Below are 23,148 nucleotides of genomic sequence, written 5' to 3'. Positions count from 1 at the left end.
CAAGGCTGTGGGGTGCCGGACCCCTGCCGAGCATCCTGTGATCCTATTGTGAGGATAGACTGTCACTTAAAAAGTCTGGACAACCCCTTTAACCAGTGTAAGGCTACTTTCACATCTGCGTTTTCAATTTCGCTATTGAGATCCTATGATGGAATGATGAAAAAGCTCCAGTTTTATCCCCTTTCATTGTCAATGGGGACAAAAATGAACTGAGCGAAACGGAGTCACCAGAATGCATTCCGTTCTGTTTGGTTGCGCTTCCATCGCGGACAGAATAACGCTGCAAGCAGCGTTTTTCTGTCCGCTATGTGGTGTGGAGCAAGACGGATCCGTCCTGACACACAATGTAAGTCAATGGGGACAAATCCGTTTTCTCTGACACAATAGAAAACAGATCTGTCCCCCATTGACTTTCAATGGCTATATAAGACATAATACAACCGGATCCGTTCATGACGGATGCAGGCGGTTGTATTATTGTAACATCTCAATGTCCACCCCCTTGAACATCTCAGTTATCACCAGATGACATAGTTGCCCCCATGTGTCCTGTTGGAGTTTAGACTGGTTGTCCCCATTACAGATAATGAAATCAAAGTCTGCCCAGTTCTTCTTCAGAGCATCACTTACCCTCGTTCTCGGGGTGACTCAGCCAGGTGTTGTTATCGGCGTTTAGTTGTCTTAATTCCCGGGATCCCATCTCTGGTTTCCCGAGCCGGACCTGATGACAATGTCCTCAAGTGGCCCCGATATTATTGGGCCTTGAGGGGAAAAAAATCTAAGGAAAAAACTATCGGAAGCAAACACTAGATAAAAATCCAGCTCTCTCTTCCGGAGCCAAAAACGAGTTTACACCGAGGTGTGAACTCAAGAAAATGGCGCTGAGCTGACTGTGCAGAGGTGTCTTCTAGGTTCCTGGACATTGTGATGTCATAGAGAGGAACCTGTTGTAGATCACTGCTCTGTGACATCACCACAGCCTGGCCGCCATGATGCTTCCTGCCAACTGCTCAGTATCTACAATGGTTGTTATCTCCTCTAGATTATTAGTCTCTTATTTTTCTATTTTCTGATATTTTATTAAACTTTTTCTTCCTTTTGGATCCCCTCCCGGCTTTGTCTGTAGAAAACCGTATCATGAAGTTTGTGTGTACAATAGTGGCGGAAAAAAGTCACAGATTGTGGCACATTTAGCATTTACACCATGTAATCCAGCTCCTAGATGGCGTAGAATTCAGTTTCCAGCACTCTATTAGACGTTTCAATTGAAAGGGCCTTATTTTTAGATTTGTGTATACTAATTTCTTTGATATAGATCCCTCTAACATACGCCTTTAAGGCTTCCCATACCATTGATACATTGGCTGAGCCAACATTAAAGAGGACCTTTCACCGATTCTTACCCTATGAACTAACTATACAGACATGTAGAGCAGCGCCCGGGGATCTCACTGCACTTACTATTATCCCCGGGCGCCGCTCCGTTCTCCCGTTATGCCCTCCGGTATCTCCGCTCACTAAGTTATAGTAGGCGGAGATACCAGTCCCTAAGTTATGGTAGGCGGAGTCTGCCCTAGCGCTGGCCAATCGCAGCGCAGAGCTCCCAGCCTGGGAGGTTATTTTCTCCCAGGCTGTGAGCTCTGCAATGCGATTGGCCAGCGCTAGGGCAGACTCCGCCTACCATAACTTAGGGAACGGAGATACCGGAGGGCATAGCAGGAGAACGGAGCGGCGCCCGGGGATAATAGTAAGTGCAGTGAGATCCCCGGGCGCCGCTCTACATGTCTGTATAGTTAGTTCATAGGGTAAGAATCGGTGAAAGGTCCTCTTTAATGTCAAGGAATTATTTTAAAGGGAATCTGTCACTAGCAATTTACCCCAATTTTTTTTTCATGAATCCATGTTTAACAGAGTACCTTTTTTCCATCGGTCTTGTTCTTTTGATTGTCCGTCTTGTCATTTCTTCAAAAAATCGATTCTTATGATGTGTAAATGACGCTGTAAGGAGCCCAGAGGGGCGTTCTTCTTTCTCCACGGTGCCCAGGAACGCCCCTCTGAAGTGCCGTGCCCGCCTAAATTTGAAATCTAATAACGCCTCCAAGTTCATCTAAATCCCCTCCCAGAGGCGCGGCTAAGTGCTCAACAACGCCCCCTCCTCAGCGCCGCGCTCTGCGGCAAACACCCCGATCCTCCTCTCGCCGACAGTCATCTTATCAGCCCGGGAAATCGCCGGCACTGCGCCTGCGCGGGGATTGGGATGCCGGCGAGAGGAGGATCGAGGTGTTTGCCGCAGAGCGCGGCGCTGAGGAGGGGGCGTTGTTGAGCACTTAGCCGCGCCTATGGGGATTTAGATGAACTTGGAGGCGTTATTAGATTTCAAATTTAGGCGGGCACGGCACTTCAGAGGGGCGTTCCTGGGCACCGTGGAGAAAGAAGAACGCCCCTCTGGGCTCCTTACAGCGTCATTTACACATCATAAGAATCGGTTTTTTGAAGAAATGACAAGACGGACAATCAAAAGAACAAGACTGATGGAAAAAAGGTACTCTGTTAAACATGGATTCATGAAAAAAAAATTGGGGTAAATTGCTAGTGACAGATTCCCTTTAAGCATTCAGATATTTCGTCGCCTGTGTCTACCAGCTGAAGCCAGAATGGGTTCAAAAGCCACACAGGCCTCGGGCCTTGTTTCCCATTTCCCAGCTCCAATGCTACTAAAGTTGGTGAATGGTCAGAGATACTCCTAGGAAGATAGGAAGCCTCTCTCACCCTATCCAATAATACAGGGGACCCCAATATTAAATCAATTCTGGACAGAGAGTTATGTGAGGAGGAGTAACATGAGTACTGTTGTACTCCTGGATGTTTTGTTCTCCAAATATGACACAGGTCAATTTCCATGAGTAATCTGCTCAGTGAGGTAGGAGATGGTCCCAAAGTACCCCCTCCTGAGTGAAATTTGTCAAGGGCTTTATCAAGATACATGTTAAAATCCCCTACCATTAGGATAGGAATACCTGGATATTTAGCAGTAAAGTTTAACACTTTTTTTAAAACCTCACATGAGTATGGAGGGGGAATATATATAGTGACCAAAATCATACGGAACTGAAATATAGTTCAATCAAGACATATGAACCGTCCCTCAGTATCAATGCATACTTCATTAGAAGTGAATGGAAGACTCCTATGTACAAGGACACAGACTCCCCTTGATTGAGTGGAGTATGTAGAATGAAATTCATGTGCCATCCATGCTCTGTGTACAAGGTGCGTCTTATCTGAAGTAAGATGGGTTTCAGACATGCAGAGAATAGCCGGCTGATGGACTTGCAAAGCATGAAGTACAGCATTACGCTTAGCAGTCTGGCCCATCCCCCGTATATTCCAAGCTATAACCTTAAGGGTCCCCATCATCAAACCAATTCCAGAATTGTAGTCGGCTGTTACTGCGATCTCCTATAGCGATAATACTAGGCCTCATATGCCACTCGCCACCTGTCTCAAGTATTTTTAAAAAAAACGCCCACTTCCCAACATAATAACAGTAAAACAAAATGACATTTCTCCTATGAAGAGGAGAACTGGGGTATTAAAAATACCTGAACTCTAATATAGCAATCAGTCAAAACTGTCAATAGGTCAACTATTACAGTAAGCATACTTGGCATTGAACTCTGGCAAAGCATATTTCTAATACCAAACTCCTACTCACTGCTATTACAGAGATATAAACATTACAACTAACAGTTGTATGTGACTCTCATACACAGTAGGTGATTTCTGAAGAACTGCTCTATTCTGCCTCCCATTATTTTCATAAGCTGTCTTGCTGCAAGAACATTTGAACTGTAGAGCGGCCTAGCAAGTCTACTATTATAACTACAGTAATTCCTGCAAGAAAACTGAGGTAGTCATTAAACATTACTGAAGGCACATGGGGAACTCCAGAATTTCCACGCAGATCCCCTTCATGCGCATCCAACCACTGGCATGCATCTTCAGGATTATCAAACATATGAGTCTTATCTTTTGCAACCACCCGCAATTTTGCCGGGTATAACATTGAGTAAGGAAGCTGTAGAATCCGCAGCCTTTTCTTAATGTCCAGAAAACGAGCACGTCTCTTCTGAACTTCAGCAGAAAAGTCTGGGAATAAAGAGATCCGGCTACCATTTATAGTGAGATCCATACAGCCTCTGGCACCTCTCAGGATGGCATCTCGGTCCCTGAAGTGCAGAACTTTAAGCAATAGTGGTCTCGGTGGTGCCCCTGGTGGTGGAGGGCGAAACGGTACACGGTGAGCACGCTCAACAGCAAAAAACGGGGATAGTTTATCTTTGCCAAACTTTTCTATTATCCACTTTTCTACAAATGTAACAGCGTCCGACCCCTCTGCTCTTTCAGGCGCTCCAATCATACGTACATTGCTACGTCTCAGCCTGTTCTCCATGTCATCTGTCTTGGATATGAGCAGTGTGACAATATGAATCACACGTTTAAGATCACGCTGTATTGGCGGTACTTGATCTTCCAAGTCGCTTACACGTGTCTCCATTATTCCAATTCTTTCCCTCACTTGCTTCATATCTTGTCTGATAAGCCCAATATCTTCTTTCAGGCTGGGTTCAGACCTGAGCGTATTTGATATGCGCGTTTGTGTCGTGCGTTTTTGTCCATAGTCAACGCGCGTATTACGCACGTTTGTGTGATTAACAGCAGTGTCCTATGGCTGCAAACGCGCGACAAAACGCCCCAAAGAAGCTCAAGAACTTTTTTGAGCGTAGGGCGTTTTTCAGCGCGTTCAAACGCGCTGTAAAATGCTCAAGTGAGAACCAGGGCCATAGGGAAGCATTGGTTTTCATGTGTTGAGCGTTTTACAGCGCGTTTGAACGCGCTGTAAAACGCTCAGGTCTGAACCCAGCCTCAGGCTACCAAAATTATTGCTGAGTGAGGCAAGCGCCTTGTTACTATGTGCTACTGCTGCAAACACATCTTTAATAGTAGGGTCTTTATCAGCAGCAACCACCCATTCTGAAGTTTCACCAACCTCTTGAGATTGTACTGCAAGCACAGCTGGATCCTCAGTGTTCTGGGCGGTGGACACAGCGGAGGTTTCCAGGTCCAGTTCATATGCAGAGGACGCTCTGGTATGAGCGAATCTTTCCAGGCGCGCCGCTACCTCCACTCTCTTCACAGGCTGTCCGGCGCCATTTTGGGAGCTCAGATCGGCACCGCTGCAGTCCTTTCCTTCCCTCTCCTTCGCCTTTTGTCGCTTCATTTTTCAGCGATTATGTAGCTAGGTGCAAGGGTAGCAGTGCGATCTTCAATTCTGGCGAGTCACACACACTTTTAAGCAGTTTGCAGGAGTTTTTAGAGGATTTTGTGCCAGGAGCTCCTCAACAGGGCCGCTCACATGTCCGGTCAGGCCACGCTATTCTCCCCTCCCCCCCCCCCAAAAAAATTTTTTTTTTTTGTTGGTCTTTATTAACAATATGGAGCCCTTTTCTCTGCCTGTAGATTTTTTAGTCTTTTATGTCATCTGGGGAGCTGAAGGACTCCTTATCTCTGCTCTCTGACATTATAAACACTCATTATAGCTCATTTCTTATCTTACTGAAATAAGTGTTTATGACCTCTTATTAGTTTAGCGATAAGAGTTATTAGATGACCGGCATAAAGTTAAAGTACCAGTCACACAGCTAGAAAAAACTGTTAACCCTTTATGACAGAATGGCTCAATATTTTTAATAATTGAAAATATGATTTTTAGCCAAAAATCAGTTTGATGCAATCCTAAAGAAAAGAAAAATTGCCTCGAAAGGTGCACATAGCCTTTATAAGTGCCTCCACACGGTGAGGTCCCCTTTTAAAGTACCTACACAAAGTCATGGCATCAAAGTGCCCACCGCACTTTTTAATGTCCCCTGATGTGCCTTCCACACACTGTGAAGCGACCTTGAAGTGGCCCCCAGAAGTGCAGGGGTCTTGACAGCTGTGGTCTGCCACGTACGCACTCCTGGCCTAGAAAATATGTTAAGCACAATTAGGGAGGCGGAGCTGTATCTGGAGGAAATACCTGGAGAGGACGTCACTCAAAAAGGGATTAAGGGTTCATTCACACGTCCGTAATTTGGATCCGCATTCGTTCTGCAATTTGCGGACCCATTCACTTTCAATGAGGCTGGAACGGATGCGAATCCGCACTTCCGCGATCCGCATCCGCATTTTCGGGATCCGTTTTTTCGGGATCCGCAATTCTGTTCCTGAAAAAAATAGAACATGTCCTATTCTTGTCCGCAATTGCTGTCCAGAAAAGACATTTTCTATTATAGTGTCTGTGATGTGCGGATCGCACATTGCAGGTGTCCGTGTTTTGCGGAGCCGTAATTTGCGGATCCGCAAAACACATACGGACGTGTGAATGGACCCTTAGAGGACGCGTCAAAATGGGTTAAACCCCTGCACCCGACCGGCGGAAGTATGGAAGGCAGCCTGCTGTTCTCAAAAAGGAGATAGAAAAACATTCTCTAATCAATAAGAGTGTAAGAGCAGTATGATAAGTCACCAGCATTATTTATTTCTAAGTAGTGGAGTCCAGTGGAGGTGGACCAGAGATGTTACGTGGTCTCCTACAGTCTATTAGAAAGTCCCTATGGATCGAGTAGGTATTTGGAACCTGGAGAAGAGATACCCATTATCAGGTACCAGTTGTAGGAAGAAGAAATAGGTTATTGGTGGCTCACCTGATTAATACAATGTATAGGTGCTCTGGTTCTGGACTGATTCACCCAATCAGAAAGGAGGTTTATGACAATAAAGATATATATTGAAAAACCGGCACTCTACATCTATCAGTAATACTAAGGAAACAATGTACACAGATATGATAGTAAAAAATATACGTATTTATTTTTATGGGAATACGGTAAAAGTGAAGGATAAAAGGTAGAAGTTCTAAAAATGAAGTTCTGGAAATGAAAAAATAAAAAAAATAAAAAAATTGCAATGTGCAGAGATGGGGGTGCACAATGGAAAAATGTGAAAAAATGCGGGAGTGGGACAATGCGGTGATTGTCCGATGATGGTTGCCACCTTCAGTGGGTTCAATAAGTCATTATGTCCATTTGTATGCAGTTCGAAAAAAAAGAAAGAAGATTTTGTGTCTTATATATCGCTGATGTTGGTCACACAGGAAAAATATATATAATATATATAGAGGAAAAAAGATAAAAAGATAAAAAATATATATGTATATATATATATATATATATATATATATATATAAATGGTGTGTCAGTCGGGTGCTGCGCTTAGTGTGGCGTCCCACACATTAGAAAGGGCTGCACCCTGACTGTTACCTTCTTTATCAGGTGTAGGCACCATTGAAAACGCACCATTGAAAAAACGCAGCGATGCCGCAGGAAATATAAAAACTACTAGAAATAAATATAAAAACTACTAGAAATAAAACTAATCTAAAAACGCACCACCGGCAGAAAACACAACAGCACCGCAGGAAAGACTAAAAACCACAGAACCATGATCAAATTAGAGACCAACCATTGAAAAAACGCAGCGGTACCAGAGGCAACACAAAAATCATAGAACCCAAACCAGGGTCCCCAAATAGGCCCAAAAACATACCACTGGTAGATAACGCAACGGTACCGCAGACAATACAAAAACCGCAGAACCAATATTCAATTAGAAACCATAAACCAATAAAGAATCAAAGCAATAACCAGCACAACATCACACCGTCCATAGCAGAACAAATACAAATAAAGGAAGATACCCAACTAGCATAGCAGTTAAACACAACACATCTGGATCCCACTCAAAAATCCGGATCCTATCCGACCTTTTCAAACAAAAAAATTCGGATTCCATCAGTTGCTATGCAATAACTAAGCCAACCCCCGAAAAATACTGATCCAAAAACCGGATACTATCCAGACTTTCGATGCAATCATCACACTCAAAAGTTCGGACCATGCAAAATGAGATCCAGTCCAGGTCTTTGAAAAATCCACAAGCAGTATAAAAGGTAACACAATGGCAGTCAGAGGGCTACCACTGATGAAGAAGGCAGCTAAGATCTTCGAAACGCGTCTGGTGACTCCCCTCTAAAAACCTGCAAGAAATTTTTATCCTGGAAGCGCTTCCAAACAATTGATTATATCCGACTCTTCTGGATTGAAATAGACCAGCAGCGAAAGTCTATAAACCAAGTCCGGCAAAGACACGTGAGACGCCAGTGAAGTGACGTCACACCCACGTGGAACGCCAAAAGACCGGGAAACAGACACCGCAGAGCACAACAAGGACGCTCCAACAGCCAGGACACCTACACCTGATAAAGAAGGTAACAGTCAGGGTGCAGCCCTTTCTAATGTGTGGGACGCCACACTAAGCGCAGCACCCGACTGACACACCATTCATATATATATATATTTTTTTTATCTTTTTTCCACTATATATATTATTATTGAACCCACTGAAGGTGGCAACCATCATCGGACAATCACCGCATTGTCCCACTCCAGTATTTTTGCACATTTTTCCATTGTGCACCCCCATTTCTGCACATTGCAATTTTTTATTTTTTTATTTATTTACTTTTTCATTTCCAGAACTTCATTTTTAGAACTTCTACCTTTTATCCTTCACTTTTACCGTATTCCCATAAAAATAAATACGTAAGTTGTAGGAAGCAATATCAAGTCCCAAGGCCTGGAGGAAGCCATGCAGATCAGATAAGTCTTGTAGGCCTTGTAGATGCAGGGGCGAAAGTGTGTCCTCCACCTGAAGGTGATGTTCTTTGGTTAAGAGGTAGGTGGACATAAGGCAGCCTTGCAGATGCAGTTGTTGTTGACAAGTCTTCTTTTGAGGAGAAGAAGACAATTTAGCAGATCAGGAGGTCCAGAGACTGACTCAGGTGCTACATCCTCAGAACACGCAGTTGGAAGATGGGCTGGCAATCTTTTAAAACAATCATGGATGTTACTCAACTCCCCAATGTGATGATACCCAGACCGCGCTGCACTCCACCTCCTGCTTGTGTACTCGACATGCCAGGATTTGGGTGGAAATGCCACTCTGCTAGTCATTGGATGATGGGAGTCATTGCCGCAGCCAGTGAGTCCACAAGCAAAAAGTGGAGAGCAGCGTGGCCCAGGCACTGTCAGAGCAGGAGCGACAAGGTAATTTAGTAATATCCTTTATTGTTCACAGACTTTTCATGGCTCCAGAATACCCCTTTAATTTCTTATTGAGAACATCTGTGGATCTTTTCTATTACAGTGTGAAATATATATGGAGGAAAATCTCTTTAATCTACAATTGGATTTGGTGGGAAAACTATGGAAATTTTGCTGCATGTAAAAGTCACTTACCCGGGAAAACTCCAAACACTGTTACAGCAGTTTTCTTTTTTTCTTGGCGGTGATGACAAAAGATGGAGATGATGTTTTTCTGCTCATTTAAAAGCAGTCCCTGCAGCAAAGGGGACAGCGGGGGTTGTACTGGAGCCACTGGGCGATGCAGGCCTGGTGATACATATGGCCGCAGGACAGGGATGTCACCTTCTCGCCCTTTGTGTACTCAGTCACGCAGATGATACCACTGTGATGGTAGGGTCTTTAGCCAGTCCGCCCCTGGAGAGTCTCTGGACTCTAATAGAACCCCTTTCACATTGACTCTCATTGTTTCTGGGCTATAGGTATTGATGACTTGTTCTCAGGATAGGTCTTCAATATTAGATCACTTTGGGGATCAACACCCGGCACGCCCAATGATCAGCTCTTACAGGCTGAGTATATTGAGGGAAAGCTGACGGCTCCATACGCCGTGTAGTGGCCATGCCGGGGCACTGCAGCTCAGCGTCCATTCAAGTGAACGGTAGCTGAGTTTCAAAAACGACATGTAGTACAGATCCTTCTGTTTCCTCTCTGTACACCGTCGCTATCCGGTGACACGGCAGTCCGAAAAGGCTGATCAGTGGTGGTCCGATTATTGGATATTGATTACCTATCCTGAGGATGGTTCATCAATATCTGTAGCTCAGAGAACCCCTATAAGCCATGATAGGAATTGTCGACAAGAGACTGGAACTGTGATTCTGTGGTCTGTGCTCTCTGAAGAGCTCATCACATCTCTGTGTGGTCCGAGTGTAGAACGTACAGCACGCCGACTGACTCCTTATAGTCAGAGGGTCCAGCCCCATGTCTGATTTTACACCCAGACCATTAGTCCGGGCAGAGAAAATCACACAATGCGCCACTTTGCTCATATTTTGGCTCAAGAGTTATCTGTTCAAGTGAAAGGGTTCATAAGAAAAACGGACAACACATGGACTCCACCTGTGCAAGCAGCGTTTTTGTGTGCGGCATGGGAAACTGAACATGCCGGATCTGGCATCAAAACCCATGTAAGTCAATGGTGCCTTTTTTCAGACTCGAAAAAATCGATCAAACGGCCATTGACTTGCAGTGGTATTTCATGCCAGATCCGGCATGTTCATTTTCGATATAATACAACCGGATCCGTTCTGAACGGATGCAGGCGGTTGTATTATTCAAAGGTCCTCTGCCGGAATCTCAAAACCGGAAAGGAAAACGCAGATGTTAAAGTAGCCTTATCTGTTCAAGCGCAAATCATCTGAAATGGAGAATACAAAGATTTTGCAGTGGATTAACTAAATGTTGTTATCGTTGTGTGGCAATAGCCCCTATGTCGATATGTTTCCATGGTAACAGACTACAAGAAAACACTGTGTAGTCAGATCCTGCAGTCATACTTACTTTCTGCTAATATATGTAGTAGAAGACAGAGGGAGGTAAGTCTGACTATAGGACCAGTTTACACAAGACTTTGTAGCACTCTTACCAAGCAGACCAGGACAAGATTAAACACCTCGCGCTTAGTGTTTGCAACTAGTCCAACCACACTGCCCTTTCCTATGCATACAGAAATGTAATGTTATGCAAAAGAGCTGTTAACAAGCTCTGCCTCTGGTGCTATCGAATGTAAGGGTGGCTATCCCAACATTTAATCCTTTGAACAGGCCTTGAGACATGACTTGGATAATAACTAAGCCAGAATCTCATCTGCAGACAGCTGTTTCAGGGTGATTGCCCCTCATCAGTGTAGAGTACTGGCTTAATTGGTTGAGAAGCCTACGTCATTTTTTGGAGGGTACTATTTCTCCTTAGGGAGAGCGCCTTAATCGGCGGGAGCAGGCTCTATTTATGCTCCTCTGGAATTCTGGTAAGGTTTGCAAATGAGCTCTTAGCAAGCTCTTCCTCTGATGCCGCCAGATGTAAGGCAGCTATCCTATGTCATTGTTTGACCTATGCCTTTTACCCAGTTAAAGGGCTTCTATCACCAGATTTGGTCCTATTTAGCTGACTGACACTAGCGATGTGCTAGTGTCAGCAGTCCATAACAGTGTTCTTACTTATCATCTGTCTGCTGCCGTTCACCTTAAAAACATACTTTTATAGATATGCTAATGAGCCTCTAGGTGCTATGTGGGCGTCATTAGCACCTAGAGGGCTCCGTCCACTAACCATTTCAGCCGTCCATCGCGTCCCTCCAGCCCGCCCCGCTCCTGTTGATTGATGTGAAACTTCTCAGTATCTCGTACCAATTCCCGCGCCTGCGCTTCTGTATTCGGCGCAGGCGCAGTGAGTGAATGCCGCGCTCCTGGTGCCGGCTTCCTCACTGTAACGTAGTTGGCGCAGGCGCAGTGAGGAAGCCGGCGCCGGGAGAATACAGAAGCGCACGGCACAGGTGCGGGAATTGGTACGAGATACTGAGAAGTTTCACGTCAATCAACAGGAGCGGGGCGGGCTGGAGGGACGCGATGGACGGCTGAAATGGTTAGTGGACCGAGCCCTCTAGGTGCTAATGACGCCCACATAGCACCTAGAGGCTCATTAGCATATCTATAAAAGTACGTTTTTAAGGTGAACGGCAGCAGACAGATGATAAGAAAGAACACTGTTATGGACTGCTGACACTAGCACATCGCTAGTGTCAGTCAGCTAAATAGGACCAAATCTGGTGATAGAAGCCCTTTAAGCCAGTACTATCTGCTCTGCACTGACTAGGGGCAATTACCCCTAATAGCTGTCTGCAGATGAGGTGCTGGCTTAGTTATTATCCAAGTCATGTCTCAAGGCCTATTTAAAGGGTTAAACATTGAATTATAGGATAACTTCCTTACGCCTGGTGGCATCAGAGGCAGAGCTGCTTAAGAGCTCATTTGCATACATTTCTTTCCAGAATTCCAGAGGAGCGTGTATGGCCTATAAGTCTCCTCACACCGACTAAGGGCTCTTTCACACTTGCGTTGTTCTGTTCCGGCATAGGCCCCTTTCACACGGGCGTTGCGGGAAAATGTGCGGGTGCGTTGCGGGAACACCCGTGATTTTTCCGCGCGAGTGCAAAACATTGTAATGCGTTTTGCACTCGCGTGAGAAAAATCACGCATGTTTAGTACCCAAACCCGAACTTCTTCACAGAAGTTCAGGTTTGGGATCGGTGTTCTGTAGATGTTATTATTTTCCCTTATAACATGGTTATAAGGGAAAATAATAGCATTCTGAATACAGAATGCTTAGTAGGTGATCAATTGAGGGTTAAAAAAAATAAACTCACCTTCTCCTCTTGTTCGTGTAGTTCCCGGTCTCTTCTTTACTTCTTTAATGATGAGCTGTGGGCTAAAGGACCTTTGGTGACGTCAGATCACATGCTCCAATCACATGGTCCATCACCGTGGTGATGGACCATGTGATTGGAGCATCTGATCTGACGTCACCACAGGTCCTAGCCGGTAGTTCATCATTAAAGAAGTAAAGAGGAGACCGGGAACTACGCGAACAAGAGGAGAAGGGGAGTTAATTTTTTTAATTTTTTTTTAACCCTCAATTGATCACCTACTAAGCATTCTGTATTCAGAATGCTATTATTTTCCCTTATAACCATGTTATAAGGGAAAATAATACAGTGAATAGACTGTCACCTAGCAACCATGCGTGAAAATCGCACCGCATCCGCACTTGCCTGCGGATGCTTGCGATTTTCACGCAACCCCATTCACTTCTATGGGGCCTGCGTTGCGTGAAAAACACAGAATATAGAGCAGTGGTTCTCAACCTTTCTAAAGCCGTGACCCCTTAATACAGTTCCTCATGTTGTGGTGACCCCCAACCATTACATTTTTTTCCTTGCTACGTCATAACTAATTTTGCTACTGTTATGAATTGTAATGTAAATATCTGATATGCAGGATGTATTTTTATTGCTACAAATTGAACATAATTAAAGCAGAGTAATTAATCACAAAGACAAAATGTTATATATTGTCAAATATTTATTTCTAAATTACAAATAAATGAAATTTTGTATTGAAGCATGGTGTATAAATCAGTGGTGCTTCAAGTCCCCCCCCCCCCAAATAAATAAATCAGAAGTGCTCAGGGTCCCCCAAATAAATAAATCAGTGGTGCATCAGGTTTCCCCCAAATAAATAAATCAATGGTGCTCAGGGTCCCCCAAATAAATAAATCAGAAGTGCTCAGGGTCCCCCAAATAAATAAATCAGCGGTGCTTCATGTCCCCCCAAATAAATTAAGCCTTGCTCAGCCAAATAATTAAAATAAAATTAGCCAGGCTCAATTAAATCATTGGTGGCAGTGGTGCTCAGCGGCGGTGTCATTAACGAAAAAACTCGGACCTCAGCAGACAGGCGGCCCGACTTACCCGTCCAGACGTCAGGCTCCTTCAAGCACAGGCAGTGATAGGACATCACTTCCTGTGCGCGAGGATAAGGGGCCGCTGCCGTTGTGCGGGCGACCCACAATAGGAAGCCTCAGGCGACCCCCCGGAAAGAGCCGATCGAACCCCAAAGGGGTCGCGACCCCTAGGTTGAGAACCGCTGCTCTAGGGTCCATTCACACGTCCGCAAAATGGGTCCGCATCCATTCCGCAATTTTGCGGAACAGGTTCGGACCCATTCATTTTCAATGGGGCCGGAATGTGCTGTCCGCATCCGCATTTGTGGATCCGCACTTCCGTTCCGCAAAAAATCTCCAGCAATTGCGGACAAGAAAAGGCATTTTCTATGAGAGTGCTGGCGATGTGCGATCCGCAAAATGTGGAACGCACATTGCCGGTGTCCGTGTTTTGCGGATCCGCAGAACACATACGGACGTGTGAATGAACCCTTAGGGCACGACCACACAGAGCAGCTGTGCTGTGCTTAGGATGCAGCTGCGGCTCGTACAGCCACGTGGTGCAGTATGGCCGCTCCCTTTCATTTCTGTCATTTTTTACATCAGAAACTGGGGTAAAAAAAGATGAATGTGTCGGGGCAGATGGCCACACCCCCTTTGCTAAAAGTGGTGAGGATGACCCAGAAACGCCACTTGCATCTAGATTTAGGCACAATGATATTTAAAAAGTGTTTTATTTTATGCCAGGTGTAAAAGAGATAACAAATCACCTTTATTGACTTCTATTGGAAAGGTTTTTTTAGGTGGATCTTTAGTTTAAAATCTAAACATTTATGTCATCTTTCATTGTAATCTTGTCTGTGATGATAATGAGATGACTGATGAAAAGTGATCTCTGCAGAACAGAAAGTGTCAGCCTATTAGGAAGCTCAGTTGGTCAAAATGAAAACTACAAGATTTCAGGATTGTTTTTAATACACATAAAAAAGAAAAAAAATGAAAATTCTTAAAAATAAGTTTAAACAGTTATTCTCACTAATGGCATATAATAAATGTATGATATATCCAGGTTCCATCCCTGTCCCCCTTTGGATGCGGCCTGGGTTGGTACAACCAGCTGATCGGCTTATGATATGGTATGGGAGCTATGGAAACAATATAGTACACCACTTTTGGCATTTTATGTTGCCCCGAAGGAAATCTGGGTAAGGAAGGGGGGGGGGGGTTTCAAAGAGGGGTGTTCCTATTTACAAAAATCTTGGTCCAAAAACAGTTGGTATTTTCTCAAGACACATTCCCTGGCCGTATTGCGGCCCGACCGTGTGCTCCCTGTATCACAGATGCGGACCCATTCACTTGAATGGGTCCGCAATCCGGATCTGCGGTGGGGAAAGGAGGCACGGAACCCCACGGAACACTACAGAGTGCTTCCGTGGTGTTTCTGTCCGTGCCTCTGCACCGCAAAAAAATAGAACATGTTCAAGTTGAATGGGTCTCAATCCGTCCCGGCCGCCGCACGGACTTTGCCCGTGCATTGGGGACCGCAAATTGCAGTCCCCAATGCACGGAACGGCCGCACAACAGCCGTGCGCATGAGGCCTAAACCATACAGCGTCCTGTCCATTCTTTACACGGATTCCGCATCCAGAATTCTATTGAAAATGGCCAGTAATGAAAATCCTCCCCGAAACCGCATTAAAAAACATGTCAGGAAAACACATTTTCATCCCTTAAAATACTCTGTGGGAACCTAGCCTAAGGGCTCATTCACACGGCCGTGCCGTTTTTTGCGGTCCGCAAAAAACAGACGCCGCCTGTGTGCCTTCCACAATTTGCGGAACGGAACGGGAGGCCTATTATAGAGATGCAAAACGGACAAGAATAGGACAGGACTCATAATTTTTGCGGGGCCACAGAACGGAGCGACGGATGCGGACAGCACACATGTTTTGTGGACCCATTGAAATAAATGGTTCTGTATACGGACCGTATGCGGAACGCAAAATACGTTTGTGTGAAGGAGCCCTAAGAGTAAGGATGCAAGATAGCACCAGTGTGAACACCGTCTGAGGGGATGGTTCTCTCAGCTCTGTCACCAGCAGCACCACAAGTGCCAGCATGCCGGCCCCTCAGAGCACACAGGGGAGGGTGCACTCCCCCGGACCGGTACATGAAGGCAGCGCATTTCCCGGGGAGGTAATATAGGAGGACACTCAGAGCCGCAGCCTCTACAGACAGACATGGCCTCGTCCACACCCGCCAGGAGCACTCGCTCCACCTCAGCCGCAGCAGGTGCCCCTTCTCCGGGGAGCCCGACCCGCCTGAGCCGCCTGCAGGAGAAGGAGGAGCTGCGGCACCTCAATGACCGGCTGGCCGCCTACATCGAGCGGGTGAGGTCGCTGGAGGCGGACAAGTCGCTGCTGAAGGTGCAGCTGGAGGAGAAGGAGGAGGTCACCACCCGGGAGGTGTCCAACCTGCGCCTGCTCTACGAGACCGAGCTGGCCGACGCCCGCAAGCTGCTGGACCACACGGCCAACGAGAGGGCCCGGCTGCAGGTGGAGCTCGGCAAGCTGCGGGAGGAGCACCGGCAGCTGCAGGCCAGGTAGGAGCGGGGCGGCGGGCACCAACCTGGGCGACGTGTAGTGGAAGCGTTCTGCAGGCGGATAGGGGGTAGTGCCACCTCTAACCCGGTATGTCCCGGGCTAAAGGAGCGTAGTACGGGGGCTCTCCGGGAATAAGGATTTGTATTCCCATCTCACACCTGTCCTTAGAGCGGAGCCCATAGAAGTGACTTGTGTGGTGCGCCTCCCATTCATTTCAATGGGGCTTCCGAAAATAACCGAGCGCCTACTCAGCTATTTCTGTAAGCCCTGTAGAAGTGAATGGAGTGGTGGCCACGCTTGCGCACTCATTTCAATTGGACTTCAAAAAATAGCCAAGCACCCCGCTCAGCTATTTTCAGCAATCCCATGGAAATGAATGGAGGGTGGCTGCGCATGCGCGGTGCTGCCTCTGTCAATTTGCGCGCTCTGTTCTAAGTATAGGTTGGACCGGCACCTATCAGACATTGGGGGCATATCCTAGCGGTATGCCTCCAATGTCCAAGACGGGAATACCCCTTTAATGCCTGCATCCCGCCTCCGTAAACAGAAGATTCATGCTTACCTGCCGCTCCGCTCCTGCATGCTGGCTCCCACTGCCCGCACTCTCTACATCTGGCGCTGTGTGGTCACGTGCTCTTCTGCAGTCAGTGACTGGCCTCAGCAGTGATGTACATGTGTTGGCTGTGGTGGAGCATGTGACCATGCGGCGCCAGATGTAAGCGGTCCAGGGACATGCGGGAGCCAGTGTGGGGAACCTGCGAGCATGAATCTTCTGTTTATGGAGGCCGACTGCGGGCATTAGATAGTCATCATTCACATGCCTCTTAAAGGGGTTTTGCAAATTGTGTTTTTTAACATACCCCCACACAGTGGTTCACTTGAGGGGCACGCCATCTCTGTGGCCAGTGATTACCTTCAGCGGCACATGTGACATCCCCCTCCTCCTCATCAGAAGTTTAGGGGCTGCAGCACAGTGAACAAAGCGTCTGGGAAGCAGGTAGGTATGTGAGGGTGGCCCAGCCATTGTGTTATGTGAGCACAATGAGGCAGTAACCAGGATAACTCTGGGAAGATCTCCATGGTCACAGGTCTCCCCTCAGCTCCTCACCACCACATCTCAGCGCTACTTTCACACTTGCGGCAGAGTGATCCGGCAAAACGTATGCCAACTGATGGCATTTGTAAGACCGATCAGGATCCTGATCAGTGAAAAATGCCTGATCAGTCAGAAAAATTAATAGAAATGCCGGATCCGGATTTGGCATTTATATTTTTCACCTTTTTTTTTCAGTCTGCGCATGCGCAGACCAGAAGGATGCATTCCAGCATGTCTTCAGTTTTTTTGGCCAGAGATAAAACTGTAGCATGATGCGGTATTATCTCCGTCCTGAAAAGTCAAAAAGACTGAACTGAAGACATCCTGAACGGATTGCTCTCCATTCAGAATGCATGGTGATAAAACTGATCAGTATCCGGTATTGAGCCCCTAGGACGGATCTCGGTGCCGGAAAAGAAAAATGCAAGTGTGAAAGTAGCCGCTCTCTTGTAGCTGTCATGTCTTTAAAGGGGTTTTCCAGGAATACAATATTGATGACTTACCTGGAGGATTGGTCACCAATATCCACTTGGCGGGCGTCCGATTCCTGGGACCTCCGCCTTCCTTTCATTGTTTACCTGCTCAGTCACAACCGCAGCAGTGAGAAGCGTCATTGCATCTCAGCCGCCCCGTTCACCTCTATGGGACGGCTCTGTAGTATTCACTTTAATTGGAAGGAGCCGTCCCATTCACTTTAGGCTACTTTCACACTGGCGTTTCTGGGTCCGCCTGTGAGATCCGTTTCAGGGCTCTCACAAGCGGCCCAAAACGGATCAGTTCAGCCCCAATGCATTCTGAATGGATAAGGATCCGCACGGAATGCATCAGTTTGCCTCCGTTCAGCCTCCGTTCTGCTCTGGAGCTTGCAGCGTTTTGATGTCCGCCTGACGATGCAGAGCCAAACGGATCCGTCCTGACTTGCAATGTAAGTCAATGGGGACGGGTCAGTTTTTTTTGTTTGTTTATGGTAATGCAGACGTATCCGTTCTGAACGGATACCAATGTTTGCATTATAGGTGCTGATCCGTCTGTGCAGATACCAGACGGATCCGCACCCAACACAGGTGTGAAAGTAGCCTTAATGAGATGTAATTACACTGCTCACCGCTGTGGTTGCAACAGCGAGCAGGTAAAGGGAGAAGGCAGTGCTAATGCTAGCGCTGCTTACTCTTCAACCAGCTGATCAGTGGGGATGGTGGGAGTCAGACCCCCGCCTATGCCGAGGATGGGTCATCTGTATAAATAATCCCTTTTAATGATTTCTCCAGACTTTCCTCTCATAACCCCCCAGAACATGTCCTCACAGCCCTGCTCCCTGTAAGCACCAAGCTCCGCCCCTTCTTTCTGGCGCTTTCCACGGTGTCCGATACTGTGCTGTCTGATCCCGCTCTGTACACTGTGTCCGATATAGCAATATATTCATTCTACATACACTGTATAAGCAGACAGAAAACCAACCTCGGTTACATATAAGGCTACTTTCACACTAGCGTTCGGGGCTCCGCTTGTGAGTTCCGTTTGAAGGCTCTCACAAGCGGCCCCGAACGGATCCGTCCAGCCCTAATGCATTCTGAGTGGATGCGGATCCGCTCAGAATGCATCAGTCTGGCTCCGTTTGTCCTCCGCTCCGCTCAGCCGGCGGACACCTGAACGCAGCTTGCAGCGTTCAGGTGTCCGCCTGGCCGTGCGGAGGTAAACGGATCCGTCCAGACTTACCATGTAAGTCAATGGGGACGGATCCGTTTGAAGTTGACACAGTATGGCTCAATTTTCAAACAGATCCGTCCCCCATTGACTTTCAATGTAAAGTCAAAACGGATCCGTTTGCATTATCATGAACATGATAATCATGGTAATGCAAACTGATCCGTTCTGAACGGATCTAAACGTTTGCATTATAGGTGCGGATCCGTCTGGGCACATACCAGACGGATCCGACCTAAACGCAGGTGTGAAAGTAGCCTTAGTGTCACTGAGGTTGGTGTGTCATAGTGACAGTAAAGTTTTGTTTGGAGATCTGAGTGCTGGGACCCTTCTCATCCTTAGAGAAAGTGGGTTAGTTGCCATTGATGTCAATGGGAGCAGCGCTGCAGTGTTGATCGCTGTTTACTAGGGATGTCCTGATACCAGTATCTGTATCGGGGCTGATACCGGACATTTGCACGAGTACTTGTATTCGTGCAAATGTTGCCGATACCTGATGGCCATGCAGTGGCGGGTCCCAGATGATCAGCGGTGGGGGCGGCGGCGGATCCTGTGTCGGCTTCCGTGCAGCGGTGCTCCCAGCCGATCAGCGTGGGGGCAGGACTTCTGTGCGGTGGCTCCCAAGTCCCATGCAGTTGCCTAGCACTGGGAGTAAGTTAAAGCCACTTCCTCCCAGTACTCTGGTGCATCCGCATGAGAAGGATTACAGCAGGCCAGCTGGGTATGGTGCATGAAATGGATGAGAAATTCAGTTAATTTCTCTCCATTTCATGTTCAACAGTAAATATAAAATAAGATGGGGGCGAGGGGATGGGCATATACAGGTCCTTCTCAAAAAATTCCTGAGGCTTTTAAAAACTCTGGACAGCAGTCAGGTCGGCAGTCTTACCCATGATTGTGGTTTTGAGTAATGAACCAGGCTGGGAGTTTTTAAAAGCCTCAGGAATCTTTTGCAGGTGTTTAGAGTTAATTAGTTGATTCAGATCATTAGGTTAATAGCTCGTTTAGAGAACCTTTTCATGATATGCTAATTTTTTGAGATAGGAATTATGGGTTTTCTTGAGCTGTATGCCAAAATCATCAATATTAAAACAAGAAAAGGCTTGAACTACTTCAGTTGTGTGTAATGAATCTAAAATATATGAAAGTCTAATGTTTATCAGTACATTACAGAAAATAATGAACTTTATCACAATATGCTAATTTTTTGAGAAGGACCTGTATATGCCCATTTATTAACCCTTGTACAAAGGAAAAGTAAAGCAGTTGTCCATAGCAACCAAATTCCAGCTTAAATTTTTTTTATTGCTATCAGCAACTGCGCCGCTATTTCTTTGTACAAGGTTTGATAAATCACCCCTATGACTAAATTAAATTGGAATTTGCTGTAAAAACATTACCACACCATAATTGGTATCGGTGAGTACTTAAATAAAAGTATCGGTACTTGTATTCGGTCTTAACTCCTTAACGACACATGACGTATCGGTACGGCATGTTTCCCGAGTCCTTAAGGACACATGACGTACCGGTACATCATGTGTTGTTCCGATCACTGCCGCCCCCGGCCGGCTGTGATCGGAACAAGGTGCCTGCTCAAATGATTGAGCAGGCACCTCGGCTAAATGCGCGGGGGGGTCCCGTGACCCCCCCATGTCGGCGATCGCAACAAACCACAGGTCAATTGAGACCTGCGGTTTGTTGCGCTTTCTGCAGTTTCTGACTAGCGGGGATCAGAAACTTTTATATGCCGAAAATATATATGTTTCACCCCCCCTGCACCCCTGAATGATTTTATCCCGGTGGGAGGTGCAGGGGAGGTGCGGGAGGCTGGCGGTGTGGCAGGCGGGATCGCAATCCCCCGCCTGCCTCCCCTTGAATAATCGTTGGTGTACAGTGGGTATACCAGGGTGTCAGCACATAGCTGACACCCTGGTATAAACGGCTGACATCTGTGATGCGATGTCAGACGTTTAACCCTTTCCATACAGCGGTCCGTACGGACCACTGTATGGAAAAGGTTAACGGCTCAGGGAGCTCCCTCCCTCTCCCATCGGGGGGCTGCTGTGCCTTTGCAGCCCCCCGATGGAGAGGGAGAGAGCCCCCAGACAGCCCCCCTCCTTACCCTTCCCCGTCTGCGCAGTTCTGGCCACTACTGAGCAGACGGGGAAGGTTCCCATGGCAACAGGACGCCGTCTCAGGCATCCTGCTGTCCATGGTGCTGAACAGATCTGTGCTAAAGGCATAGATCTGTTCAGTGTAAGTAAAATACAGTACAAAACACTGGTGTACTGTACTGTATTATACAGACATCAGACCCACTGGATCTTCAAGAACCAAGTGGGTCTGGGTCAAAAAAAAAAGTTTAAAAAAGTGAAAAAAAAGTAAAAATCAAAAAACACATTTATCACTGATTAATAATGAAAAAAATAAAATTCCCTACACATGTTTGGTATCGCCGCGTCCGTAACGACCTGATCTATAAAACGGTCATGTTACTTTACCCGAACGGTGAACGCCATAAAAAATAAAAATTATGATGAAATTGAAATTTTGCCCACCTTGCTTCCTAAAAAAGGTAATAAAAGTGATCAAAAAAGTCGCATGTACGCCAAAATTGTAACAATCAAACCGTCATCTCATCCCGCAAAAGTCATACCCTACCCAAGATAATTGCCCAAAAACAGAAAAAACTATGGCTCTTAGACTATGGAAACTATGGATTTTTTTTTTGTTTCAAAAATGAAATCATTGTGTAAAACTTACATAAATAAAAAAAAAGGTATACATATTAGGTATCGCCGCGTCCGTATCGACCGGCTCTATAAAAATATCACATGACCGAACCCCTCAGGTGACCACCGTAAAAAAATAAAAATAAAAACTGTGTAAAAAAAGTAATTTTTTGTCATCTTAGGTCACAAAAAGTCTAATAGCAAGCGATCAAAAAATCATATGCACCCCAAAATAGTGCCAATCAAACCATCATCTCATCCCGCAAAAAATGAGACCCTACTGAAGATAATCGCCCAAAAACTGAAAAAACTATGGCTCTTAGATTATGGATCTGCAAAAAAAGGAGGGGTGAGTCAGCACCTCCCAGTGCGCAGGTGCACGCCGCCATGGCAAAGACCTAGAGGAAAAAAGGAGACAATGCGGCAGCACTCTGCAAATCAGTCAAAGTACAACAATGCTTACAAAAATTATGGTGCTAATACTACGCTTATTTATAAAAGCGAGATGCTTGGTCAATGCATTTTGGACAAAATCATCTAAGCCCGTCTGCCAAACGTCAAGGCGATCTCTGTTACACGGGTCCTAACACTAAATACTACCTGTTATGCGCCATAATGACCGCCATAAAATTCAGGGAGTGTGGGTCCAACACTCCCTGAATTTTATGGCGGTCATTATGGCGCATAGCAGGTAGTATTTAGTGTTAGGACCCGTCTAACAGAGATCGCCTTGACGTTTGGCATACGGGCTTAGATGATTTTGTACAAAATGCATTGTCCAAGCATCTCGCTTTTATAAATAAGCGTAGTATTAGCACCATAATTTTTGTAAGCATTGTTGTACTTTGTCTGATTTGCAGACTGCTGCATTGTCTCCTTTTTTCCTCTTAGATTATGGAGACACTAAAACTTTTTTTTTTGTTTTAAAAATGAAATCATTGTGTAAAACTTACATAAATAAAAACAATTGTATACATATTAGGTATCGCCGTGTCCGTGACAACCTGCTCTATAAAATTACCACATGATCTAACCTGTCAGATGAATGTTGTAAATAAAAATAAAGTAAAAAACGGTGCCAAAAAAGCTATTTCTTGTTACCTTGCCGCACAAAAAGAGTAATATAGAGCAACCAAAAATCATATGTACCCTAAACTAGTACCAACAAAACTGCCACCCTATCCCGTAGTTTCTAAAATGGGGTCACTTTTTTGGAGTTTCTACTCTAGGGGTGCATCAGGGGGGCTTCAAATGGGACATGGTGTCAA

General features: G+C 45.9%; 1 protein-coding gene across 2 annotated transcripts in view; it reads left to right on the top strand.

The window, feature by feature from the left end:
* Positions 1-15,948: 15,948 nt before the first annotated feature.
* LOC120985868 (lamin-L(III)-like) overlaps positions 15,949-23,148 on the top strand; it is a 60,956-nt gene continuing 53,756 nt past the window's right edge. For both annotated transcript variants that reach the window (XM_040414067.1, XM_040414066.1), the window contains exon 1: positions 15,949-16,344. In XM_040414067.1, the coding sequence (XP_040270001.1) occupies positions 15,983-16,344 (362 nt within the window). In that variant the 5' untranslated portion in view covers positions 15,949-15,982. The remainder of the gene's footprint in view (positions 16,345-23,148) is intronic.

The sequence above is a fragment of the Bufo bufo genome, chromosome 1, assembly GCF_905171765.1.
Source record: "Bufo bufo chromosome 1, aBufBuf1.1, whole genome shotgun sequence".
Lineage (NCBI taxonomy): Eukaryota > Metazoa > Chordata > Amphibia > Anura > Bufonidae > Bufo > Bufo bufo.
Note: the sequence above shows the minus strand (reverse complement) of the source record. Positions and strands in the feature narration are given on the sequence as shown.